The following is a 12,727-nucleotide window of genomic DNA, read 5'->3' as shown; positions in this document are numbered from 1 at the left end:
ACTGCCAAAGGGGAAGGAGTTGTAATATACTGCAGAGATAGCCTGCACAGTTCTGTCATTCTTTCCAGGTCTATGCCCAAACCGTTTTAAAAAGTAATCTCTCCAGAAATAAGGCCCTCACTGTTGCTGCCTGTTATAGACCCCACATCAGCTCCCAGCTGAGCCCTGGACACCATATGTGAATTGATTGCCCCCCATTTATCTTCAGAGTTCATTCTGTTAGATGGCCAAAACTGGGATATGCTTAACACACCAGCAGTCCTACAATCTAAACTAGATGCCGTCAATCTCACACAAATTATCAAGGAACCCACCAGGTACAACCCTAAATCCGTAAACATGGGCACCCTCATAGATATTATCCTGACCAACTTGCCCTCCAAATACACCTCTGCTGTTTTCAAATCAGGATCTCAGCGATCACTGCCTGTATCCGCTATGGGTCCGCGGTCAAACGACCACCCATCATCACTGTCAAACACTCCCTAAAACACTTCTGCGAGCAGGCCTTTCTAAATCGACCTGACCCGGGTAACATGGAAGGATATTGACCTCATCCCGTCAGTCAAGGAAGCCTGGTCATTCTTTAAGAGTCATTTCCTCACCATCTTAAATAAGCATGCCCCTTTCAAAAAATGTAGAACTAAGAACAGATATAGCCCTTGGTTCACTCCAGACCTGACTGCCCTCAACCACCACAAAAACATCCTGTGGCGGGCTGCACTAGCATCGAATAGTCCTCACGATATGCAACTTTTCAGGAAAGTCAGGTACCAATACATGCAGTTAGCTAGGAAAGCAAAGGCTCGCTTTTTCAAAACAGAAATTTGCATCCTAACTCCAAAAAGTTTTGAGACACTGTAAAGTTCATGTAGAATAAGAGCACCTCCTCCCAGCTGCCCACTGCACTGAGGCTGGGAAACACTGTCACCACGATAAATCCACGATAATCAAGAATTTGAATAAGCATTTCTCTACGGCTGGCCAAGCTTTACTCCTGGCTACCCCAACCCTGGGCCAACAGCTCCGCACCCCCCGCATATACTTGCCCAAGCCTCCCCAGCTTCTTCACCCAAGTCCAGATAGCAGATGTTCTGAAAGAGCTACAAAACCTAGACTCGTACAAATCAGCTGGGCTAGACAATCTGGACCCTCTTTTTCTGAAATTATCAGCCGCCATTGTTGCAACCCCTATTACCAGTCTGTTCAACCTCTTTTTAATCGTCCGAAATCCCCAAAGATTGGAAAGCTGCCGCGGTCATCCCCCTCTTCAAAGGGGGAGACACTCTGGACCCAAACTGTTACAGACCTATATCCATCCTGCCCTGCCTTTCTAAAGTCTTCAAAAACCAAGTTAACAAACAGATCACGGACCATTTCGAATCCCATCATTCCTTCTCCGCGGTGCCATCCGGTTTTCGAGCTGGTCACAGGTGCACCTCAGCCACGCTCAAGGTACTAAACGATAACATAACCACCATCGATAAAAGACAGTACTGTGCAGCCGTCTTCATCGACCTGGCCAAGGCTTTCGACTCTGTCAATCACCGTATCCTTATTGGTAAACTCAACAGCCTTGGTTTCTGAAATGACTGCCTCACCTGGTTCTACTTCACAGAGTTCAGCGTGTCAAATCGGAGGGTCTGTTGTCCGGACCTCTGGCAGTCTCTATGGGGGTACCAGAGGGTTCAATTCTCGGGCCGACTCTTTTCTCTGTATATATCAACGATGTCACTCTTGCTGCAGGTGATTCCCTGATCCACCTCTACGCAGACGACGCCATTCTATATACATCTGGCCCTTCTTTGGACACTATGTTAACTAACCTCCAAACAAGCTTCAATGCCATACAACACTCCTTCCGTGGCCTCCAACTGCTCTTAAATGCTAGTAAAACTAAATACATGCTTTTCAACTGGTTGCTGCCCGCACCCGCCCGCCCGACTAGCATCACTACTCTGGACAGTTGATTTAAAATATGTGGACAACTATAAATACCTAGGTGTCTGGCTAGACTGTAAACTCTCCTTCCATACTCATAAACATCTCCAATCCAAAATTAAATCTAGAATCGGCTTCCTGTTTCGCAACAAAGCATCCTTCACTCACGCTGCCAAACATACCCTCGTAAAACTGACTATTCTACCGATCCTCGACTTCAGCGATGTCATTTACAAAATAGCCTCCAACACTCTACTCAGCAAACTGGATGCAGTCTATCACAGTGCCATCCGTTTTGTCACCAAAGCCCCATATACCACCCACCACTGCGACCTGTATGCTCTTGTCGGCTGGCCCTCGCTACATATTAGTCGCCAGACCCACTTGCTCCAGGTCATCTATAAGTCTTTGCTAGGTGAAGCTCCACCTTATCTCAGCTCACTGGTCATCATAACAACACCCACCCTTAGCACGCGCTCCAGCAGGTATATCTCACTGGTCTTTCCCAAAGCCAACACCTCTGCCATTGCAGTCTTTCTTTCCAGTTCTCTGCTGCCAAATGACTGGAACGAATTGCAATTTTTTTATTTCCCTCACTAACTTTTAGCATCAGCTATCTGAGCAGCATACCGATCGCTGCAGCTGTACACAGCCCATCTGTAAATAGCCCATCCAATCTACCTACCTCATTCCCATATTGTTTTATTTACTTTTTTGCACACCAGTATTTCTACTTGCACATCATCATCTGCACATCTATCACTCGTGTTGATTTGCTAAATTGTAATTACTTCGCTACTGTGGCCTATTTATTGGCTTACCTCCTTACGCCATTTGCACACACTGTATATACTTTTTTCTATTGTGTTATTGACTGTACGTTTGTTTATTCCATGTGTAACTGTGTTGTTGTCGGTGTCGCACTGCTTTGCTTTATCTTGGCCAAGTCACAGTTGTAAATGAGAACTTGTTCTCAACTGGAATACCTGGTTTAATAAAAAGGAGAAATAAAAAAAATATTGCCACAATCATACCATGGATCGCATGGAATAGATATTGTCGATCTAAATGTTTTTCCTCATAATTCTGTCTCGTCAGACCACGTTATGATGTTTGCAATCACAAAAAAAAAAATGTGCTTAGACCCCAACCCATGATTATCAAAAGCATTATAAATTCTCGAACAACCCAAAGATTTCTCAATTCCTTTCCAGACTCCCTCCACCTATCCAAGGATGTGGGAGTACAAAAATAAGTTAACCGCCTAACCGAGGACCTAAACCTTGTGTAATACCCTAGATGTAGTTGCACTGCAAAAAAAAATATTTAAAAAGTAATTGCCTCTAAACCTTCCAGTTGTCTACTGGATCCTATTCCAAGATGCAGAATATCTAAGCAAACAGCTGGAGGCAGGACTTTCTCCTATAGAGCTACATTTTTATTGAATGGTCTGCCGATCCATGTGAGAGCTGGATACTTAGTCTCGACCTTTAAGGCTTTACTGAAGACTGATCTCTTCAGTAGGTCCTATGGTTGAGTGTAGTCTGGCCCAGGGGTGCGAAGGCGAACGGCAAGGCATTGGAGTGACAAACCACCCTTGTTGTCTCTGCCTGGCCGGCTTTCCTATCTTCACTGGGATTCTCTGCCTCTGACCATATTACCTGGGCTGAGTCACTGGCTTGCTCGCGCTCTTCCATCCTTCCTGTCCTTGGACTCGTGCGGTGGGGAGATCTTTGTGGCCGATATTCAGCCTTGTCTCTGGGTAATAAGTTAGTGGCCCATTGATTTCCCTTTGGTGGTGGGGGGGGCTGTGCTTTGCCAAAGTGTGTGGGGTCATAACCTGCCTGGTCATCCCTGTCTGGGGGTGACTTTGGAAGGGGCCAGTGTCCCTGACCCCCACCCTGTCTCAGTCTCCTGTATCTATGCTGCAATAGTCTATGTGCCGGGGGGCTAGGGTCAGTCTTATATCTGGTGTAATTCTAGTCTTATATTGTTGTCCTGTGTGATCTTAGATATGCTCCCTCTAAATCTCCCATCTCTCTGTCCCCTCCTGGAGGACCTGAGCCCTAAGACCATGCCTCAGGACTACCTTGCATGACTCCTGACTGTCCACGTCCCTAGCCCACCTGTTCGTTCTGCTAATCCAGTTTCTGCTGTTCTACATGCGGCTATGGAAGCCTGACCCCCCCTGGACATGCTGTCTCGACCTCTAAATGCTCAGCTATGAAAAGCCAACTGCCAGTAACTCTTGAGGTGCTTACCTCTTGCGCCATTTACAACCACTGTGATTATTATTTGAACCCTGCTGGTCTTCTATGAATGGTTAAACATCTTGAAGAACGATCTGTCCTTAATGCCATGTACTCTTAGAATCTCCAACCGGCCCAGTCAGACGAGGACTTGCCACCCCTCAGAGCCTGGTTCATCCCTCTAGGTTTCTCCCTAGCCGCTTGCGCTCTGAGGTTTTAGGCTAGGTTTCTGTATTAGCACTTTGTGACTGCAACTGCTGTTGTAAAAAGGGCTCTATAACTACATTTGATTGAATAGTCCTGCAGGTCAACCACTTATAAAAGGGTCAATCTGGGATTCAAACAAAAACAAAGCGTACTCCTTGCCACTTTATTTGGTAAACGGCTGAGAAATGGGGCAGAAGAAACGTAACCAGTCTCAAATACATAGAAGCAAGGACTCTCACATATGGAGGCAATGACTGACCATCCATGAGATCAAAATCATTTAAAAAAAGTTAAGCTATACAATGTTTGTAGACCATGCAATTGTAAACAAACACTGTATAGCTCAACATTTGTATTATTTTGATCTCATGGAGTAAGTAATGGATTAAAACAAAACTTGCTTTGGGTTCTGATGAGGTAAGACATACCCTTTTTTACACTATTAAAATGCTCTGAATTTAAGAAATTGTACCCTCTCTCATCTTTAACAATCAGGAAGCCTGAAAGAACAGGCTGAGTGGGCAGGGATATTATATTCATGAGCTCACCTTGACTAACTGCTCTTTGATACACCCTTGTGTTCATTGCCAGGTAACAAGGTAAACAATGGGCCACATGTCATTACAAGCCTAAATAGTATGCCTCAACCCATCTTCTCTGCAAAATGCTCACATGGTCAACAGAGCTAATCATGGACTGTTGGACATCAGACAAACAGCAGCAACACACAATTGCATTTCCATTGATTTGTAAGCAATTACAGAATACAGTTCACTGATAAGCTTCTTCACAAGAATTAGTAAAGCCTGGGTCAACTTATAAGATTAGACATAAGGGAATGTACATGAAAACAGCATACAATAAGTGTACTGGACAATTTATTGGTGCCTCTACATTAGCATCATAAATGACAATATGTTCAGAATTATAAACACTGCTCAAAAAAATAAAGGGAACACTAAAATAACATCCTAGAACTGAATGAATGAAATATTCTTATTAAATACTTTTTTTCTTTACATAGTTGAATGTGCTGACTACAAAATCACACAAAAATTATCAATGGAAATGTAAATTAAAGTGGAAAACCACACTACAGGCTGATCCAACTTTGATGTAATGTCCTTAAAACAAGTCAAAATGAGGCTCAGTAGTGTGTGTGGCCTCCACGTGCCTGTATGACCTCCCTACAACGCCTGGGCATGCTCCTGATGAGACCATCCATCACCTACTGAGGCATCTCCTCCCAGACCTGGACTAAAGCATCCGCCAACTCCTGGACAGTCTGTGGTGCAACGTGGCGTTGGTGAATGGAGCGAGACATGATGTCCCAGATGTGCTCAATTGGATTCAGGTCTGGGGAACGGGCGGGCCAGTCCATAGCATCAATGCCTTCCTCTTGCAGGAACTGCTGACACTCCAGCCACATGAGGTCTAGCATTGTCTTGCATTAGGAGGAACCCAGGGCCAACCGCAACAGCATATGGTCTCACAAGGGGTCTGAGGATCTCATCTCGGTACCTAATGGCAGTCAGGCTACCTCTGGCGAGCACATGGAGGGCTGTGCGGCCCCCCAAAGAAATGCCACCGCCAAACCGGTCATGCTGGAGGATGTTGCAGGCAGCAGAACGTTCTCCATGGCGTCTCCACTCTGTCACGTCTGTCACATGTGCTCAGTGTGAACCTGCTTTCATCTGTGAAGAGCACAGGGCGCCAGTGGCGAATTTGCCAATCTTGGTGTTCTCTGGCAAATGCCAAACGTCCTGCACGGTTTTGAGCTGTAAGCACAACCCCCACCTGTGGACGTCGGGCCCTCATTACCACCCTCATGGAGTCTGTTTCTGACCGTTTGAGCAGACACATGCACATTTGTGGCCTGCAGGAGGTCATTTTGCAGGGCTCTGGCAGTGCTCCTCCTGCTCCTCCTTGCACAAAGGCGGAGGTAGCGGTCCTGCTGCTGGGTTGTTGCCCTCCTACGGTGTTGCTTCCTAAGTGGACAGTTTGATTTCACAGAAGTGTGATTGACTTGGAGTTACATTGTGTTGTTTAAGTGTTCCCTTTATTTTTTTGAGCAGTGTGTATATATATATATATATATATTTATTTGATCAGATATTTATTTGATCATTTACAATAGGTCAGAATAGCAGGAAATATTGATCAACATGAATACTCATGAGAAATAATGGTTTGACATCATTTGACATAAAATATTTTTGCCATAAGCCTAATATTGGGACCCGGCCTTTAAAGTGTGCAGGTACCATTGATTCATAACACTCATCGCTCATCCAAATGCTTAAAAAATTACAAAGCAACTAAATGTGATATCAAACCAAGTAAAAGTGAATTACTTAGGCTTTAAGAAGCGCAACAAACTACAGAGGTTGATGGGGAGGGGGACCCATGTACCCCGCGTCAATTTAGCAGGATTCAGATTCCGAGTGTTTAATAGTGTCGTGACTACCATTAATGTGATGACTGCTATTTATCAAATAATTACTTACTCTGTTCAATTAGTACTCGATTAAATTAATCATGTAACAATAGGCATTAGGAACTTAGTCACACTTTAAACAACTTTTCCCGTGGTGCCCCATCTCCCGACTTAAACTCTAAAGATACATAGATCTCTTACATCAATACAGTCAATTATTACCTGTCTCATTCTGGACTTCACAAATATCTTAATCCACAAGAAACCTAGCCTGAGTGATTAATCAGCAATTCACAAAGTTAGTAAATAAATAATTAAGCCTAACTAAATAATCACACAGAAACACAAAAGACACACGGTATAGGTTTTCATTTTATATTAGTAATCGATAAGTCCCTAGTGGACTAACCCAATATGACGGCTTGTTACACAATGGAAGGGGGGATAAAGAGCGGGAGAGAGTGGACTTATCCTACATACATAAATCACCATAAATATTTACCACCCTAACAGCCACTCATTCGGATTACAAGTGCAACATATATTTACGCTTAGATGTCTTTCTCTGTCGTCTCTCTGTTGAAACCACTATCCGTTTATGGCGAGTAGTTCGATGCAAGTCTCGGGTTGTCCACCAGATGTCAATGTCCTTAGTTGTCGGCTCCTGTCTTGGGAGTGTTCGTTAGACTGGATACGCCAAAAGGTGTACAGTGGGATCTGCACTTCCCCCTGTCCGTTAGAGTAGAAACCTCTGAGGTATCTATGCTGGTGAGAGAGATTTGTCCTTCCCTCTCGTCTTGGTCAATTGACCTAGACCACATCACATACCAGCTGCAGACTGGGAATGTTTTGCTCTAGTCTTCAACTTCTTCACTCCTCTAGTTTGTAGGTCTTACCATTTTCTGGTCTTGTAGTTTTAACCATTTCATGACATCCGGCTTACACCGTCCACCTGCTTGGTCTAATGTACATTTTGTTACAAATCCTTTTAAACACTCTGGCCAGAAAGGCAGTTCCATCATGTTGACACAAACTCTGAGCTCACTTGGGCATAGCTACTGATTGGCACAAGTTTTACAAGAAAAACAATTCTCATTTAGAAGGATAAAATCACATTGCTATATTTATTCATATAAGTTCTACAACATTTAGATGTAAATCTGATATACACATTGTGAAAGCGCTCAGTTACAATGTTTCCATTATAACTTATTTCTGCTAAGTTTAATGACATGACAAAATAGACTAATTTTCCATATTCCATCTGTCATAATTCCCAACATTTGGATATTGAAATATATTGTCCCAATGTTCATTGTTTGAGGTTTTGGCAAAGTCGTACTCACTGTTGTACTCAGACATTCCATTCTCAATACTGCAGAGCCAAAGGGAGAGTTTCTGCCAGGTATTTACGATCCGGTTGTTAAGTCAACTCCCGAGAGAGACAGAGAGAGAGACACGGAAGCTTGGTTGCAAATGGGTCTTCCAAATGGACAATGACCCCAAGCATACTTCCAAAGTTGTGGCAAAATGGCTTAAGGACAACAAAGTCAAGGTATTGGAGTGGCCATCACAAAGTCCTGACCTCAATCCTATAGAAAATGTGTGGGCAGAACTGAAAAAGTGTGTGCGAGCAAGGAGACCTGCAAACCTGACTGTTACACCAGCTCTGTCAGGAGGAATGGGACAAAATTCACCCCACTTATTGTGGGAAGCTTGTGGAAGGCTACCTGAAATAGTTGACCCAAGTTAAACAATTTAAAGGCAATGCTACCAAATACTAATTGAGTTTGTAAACTTCTGACCCACTGGCAATATGATGAAATAAATAAAAGCTCAAATAAAATTACAATTAAATAAATCACTACTTTTATTCAGAAATGTCACATTCTTAAAATAAAGTGGTGATCCTAACTGACCTAAGACAGGGAATTTTTACTTGGATTAAATGTCAGAAATTGTGAAAAACTGAGTTTCAATGTATTTGGCTAAGGTGTATGTAAACTTCCGTCTTCAACTGTCACCCTGTGAAGAGCCTTGCGATCCGTGGAGGTAGAGTTATTTACCATCTCCACAGCAGCCCCGTTGATGAAGATGGGGGCATGTCCAGCCTGGTTCCTCCTGAAGTCCACAATCAGCTCCTTTATTTTGCTACCGTTAAGGGATAGGTTGTTTACCTGGCACCACACCTTTAGAGTGCCCACCTCCTCCCTCGTCATTTTTGGCAATCAAGCCTACTACTGTTGCTTCATCAGCGAACTTGACGATGGAGTTGTAACTGTGCGAGTCTACGCAGTTGTGGGTATACAGGGAATACAGGAGAGGACTGAGGACGCACCCTTGTTGGGCCCCCATGTTGAGAACCAGTGTCGAGGAGGTAATGTTGCCTACCTTCACCACCATTGGGGGGCCCTTCAGGAAGTCCAGGATCCAGTTGCATAGGGAGGAATTCAGACCCAGGGCCGTGAGCTTTCTAATGAGCTTATCGGGCACTGTGGTATAGAAGGCCGAGCTGTAGTCGATAATAGTAGACATCTTGAAGCAGGTGGGTATTGAAGTAGGAGACAAATCCAGCTATGGACTCCTACTTGCCTCCTACTTGCTTTGGGAAATCTGATTTTGTATGACTGCTGCAGTCATTTTGTAATCCTGCAGCAGATGTTGTCTGGGAAGCTGTGCAGACAGAATAGATGTTGAATTTTCTAAAATGTCTGCTTTAAGATAGTGAAAAGAGAAAAGGTGCTGGAAAGTGAAATAATAACAGCATCCGTATTAGCTTCCTGGTAAGACCCATCAAACGGTCTACCGAATTGATGAAGCAACTTTGCTCTAATGTACACTGCACACACACACACACACACCTGTAATTTTCGGTGCAGCCTGTCCACCCGAAATTAAAAGCAGACTGCTGTTGGATTTCTTCACAAAATAGTGTAACGTTAAATTTACTCTGGCATCTAGTCACAGCACAGTGTGTGCTTTTGCCGGCATGCTGGTAAGTAGCTTGCTAGCTAACAGTCACACCACAGAGTAAAGGTTACCAGTATCTTTGTAAACAAAGCCAAACCAACACGTGATGACGGTTAAAAATAAAAGATTCACCCATTTTGAATGTTATATTGTTTTGGTGCATCTCTGATGTTCTTTCGATTCCCTGGGTCATTTCATGTTGCCATGTGTATTTGAGCTATTGCCGTTCAAGCAGGGATAAATTTGGACAGTATGACATCGCATTGCGATAAAGCCGCTCTCACTACGCTGAAAGTTAATAGGAATACGACTTTTAGATTGCGAAAACGATCATACATGTCAGATTTCAATACTTCCCAATGTCATAACGCAGGAGGTTGTCTTCTCTTGAATAAGCCATTGATCATATTTTTGTGGTATTCCTACCTCGAGAAATGTGTCATTTAAAAGAGGGTTTAACAGATTTCCACAATGATTTTCACATTGCTTCCAACTTCATTATAACGACAACAGGAAACATTTGTTAACACTAATATGTAAAGAACAATATTTTTTGTCATGTAAAACTAAATTATAGGAATGAGTGGTTTTTGGTGGAATTTTCCTTCAAGGCGGTACATACTAACATTAGTAAAGATGATAACACGCTACCATTGGTGTACATTTAAAATCGATGCCTGCCTCCTGATTCCAAGTGTTTGACATGAGGGAGGAGACCAGTAACTTAATCAAAGTACCAGCTACAGTCATTGTTCATGCTTAGGTAACCCTAATTTTAACTGGCTTTATCCAAGTATCATCCAATTTGACAGAAAACATGATTTCCACTGTTCAGGACCTTTAATATACAGATATTGCAGGGTTCTCCCCAAAGACTGTAAGAGGGGCATTGCACCACCTTGTGGACTAGCTGCGCCACTACGTAAAAACATTAACACAATTGTTTTTGTCACCATTTAAGGCCAGGCACCACACCCTAACACAGTATATATGTTTTGCTGTAGATTGCAGGAAATGGCAGTTACAGGTGTTCAAAAATGCTAAACCCTATGAGTTACAGTACTCTCACAGTAAGTCAGATTTGTTTTTTTGTACTATGTCACAACTCCATCTGCGGACCGCGGTTACTACATGGCGTGCCCACTACTTGTCACGACATCCAGCGCCCACTGCCATTGAGGCTGCTAGCTAGCTACTTCCCTCTAAGTAATGTTAACAGAAAACAGTTTTCAGCAGGCGGGGGCAAAATACACCGGGGGAATCTCAATTTCAAACTCCTTGTGTCCCTCCACACCTTTTCAAAACACATTGAAGGTGGTCAGGGAGGAGGGACCTCTGGCTTTCTCATTCAATGAGTTTTGAGAAAGAAGCAAGGAGAAAGGACAGAGGATGCGAGGAGTAGGCAATTGAGATTCTCCCATAGTGCACCGGTGTCCCCTAGCTAGCTAGCAGCCTCCTTCAGTGAGGTTTTTGGAGGGTGGCATCCAACGTTATTGGTACATTACCGCCACCTACTGCGCTGGAGTGTGGACCAGAGACAGTGCTAGCAGCAGTGGGTGTGGCATAGTGGGCGTGGCATGTAGTAACCTCTTGTCAACTGATAGATGACATCTTTTCTTGGTGCCTTGAAACAGCTTCCATAAGAACTTGTCAATCACACACAATATATTTTCACAGGCCCATCAACATAACCCCATTTCCCACCACAACAAGCTACACATGCTTTGACCGGTAGGCCTTGAAGCCATGATAAAAATCACCAGCCTTTCCTATCTGGACATCCTAATTTCACTCACCTCCCAACCTGTGCTCTGTTGTTGATTCCACTGGCCGTGGAAGACATACTGGCAGGGCCCGGAGTCCAGTTGGATGTTTTTCGCCCACATGAGCTGGGCTGTTGTTTCAACATGGCCAAGCAGCAAGCTTTCACAAAATCAAGTTACAAAACTAAATATTATTCGAGCAAATAATTGGAGACAATTTGATACACCTACAACGGGAAGTTACTTTTTCGTAGCAGGTTTGGAGAACTCAAGCAGCATGTTTGGAGAATTAACGTTGAAGGTTAGTATAATTAACTAGCTAGGTTAATGTTAATGTTAGGAAAAGGGGTAGGGTTAGCGAAAATGCAGTCCTAACCTGCTACCGATGGTCACTTCCGGTCGTAGCTGTATCTTAGTTGAGTGTTTTTAGGGAGTCCCAAATAATTCGTTTAGCCTGTATTAATCTCAATGACTGAGAACTGGCATGCTAACTAACGCTAATAGTAATTGGCATCGCAAACTGGAAAGCTACAGTAAGGCGGCCCGACATTAAAATATACCTTGATTTCTGATTGTATTCCCTGGCTGGCTACTTTGTTGCTACACAGAGAATAAGTCGATACAAAATAGCAATGTTTTCACACCAGATCGTGGTTTAGGATTCTTCTGATCCAAGCTAGCTACGTTAGCTAGCTAGCAGTCTCTTGGACATTCGCTTGGTAGCTTCCCTGTCTGGATTACTTGCTTCTTTAGGTCAACTTGACTTATTCTTCTTGAAGGTTAAAAATTTGAATCTCAGTTGTGATGCTAGTATACTGGTCATAGGCGTTTTAAATTGTATTTTCTTCAGGTTTCGGGATGAAAACCCGCAGTCGCTCGCCACCTCTCGATGTAAGGTTCACTCGATCAGAGCGCTGTTGAGTGGTCGTCACAAGCCAATAATAAATCAATTGTTCCGGGTCAGGGATTTTTTTGGAATCCTTCAGAATAAGAGTCCCATCGTGTGTAATAATTGGGTTGACAATGATGCACAATTATCGATGTATTTTCTACTAGTTATCGAGTAAAAGTATTTCTATAAGATACGTTTTTTTCTTTGTTCAAGCCAAAATGGTCAACAATGTGTTTTGTGTGTGTACTATCATTTATTGCACTTACAC

At 43.4% G+C, this 12,727-nt stretch overlaps 1 protein-coding gene across 4 annotated transcripts in view; it reads right to left on the bottom strand.

Moving 5' to 3' along the window:
* The window catches only part of LOC139368281 (ataxin-2-like protein), a 51,538-nt gene extending 39,044 nt beyond the window's left edge, over positions 1 to 12,494 (bottom strand). Inside the window, exons 1-2 of one of the 4 annotated variants that reach the window (XM_071107009.1) lie at positions 12,212 to 12,494; positions 11,601 to 11,727 (exon numbers count right to left, since the gene is read on the bottom strand). In XM_071107009.1, coding sequence (XP_070963110.1) covers positions 11,601 to 11,713 — 113 coding nt within the window. In that variant the 5' untranslated portion in view covers positions 11,714 to 11,727; positions 12,212 to 12,494. Of the gene's footprint in view, positions 1 to 11,600; positions 11,728 to 11,943 lie in introns of all 4 variants that reach the window. The other 3 variants (XM_071107010.1, XM_071107008.1, XM_071107011.1) reach the window with 3 other exon arrangements.
* Positions 12,495 to 12,727: the final 233 nt, after the last annotated feature.

This window comes from Oncorhynchus clarkii, chromosome 16 (genome assembly GCF_045791955.1).
Source record: "Oncorhynchus clarkii lewisi isolate Uvic-CL-2024 chromosome 16, UVic_Ocla_1.0, whole genome shotgun sequence".
Taxonomy (NCBI): domain Eukaryota; kingdom Metazoa; phylum Chordata; class Actinopteri; order Salmoniformes; family Salmonidae; genus Oncorhynchus; species Oncorhynchus clarkii.
The sequence above is the reverse complement of the archived record's forward strand: the minus strand, read 5'-3'. Positions and strand labels throughout refer to the sequence as shown.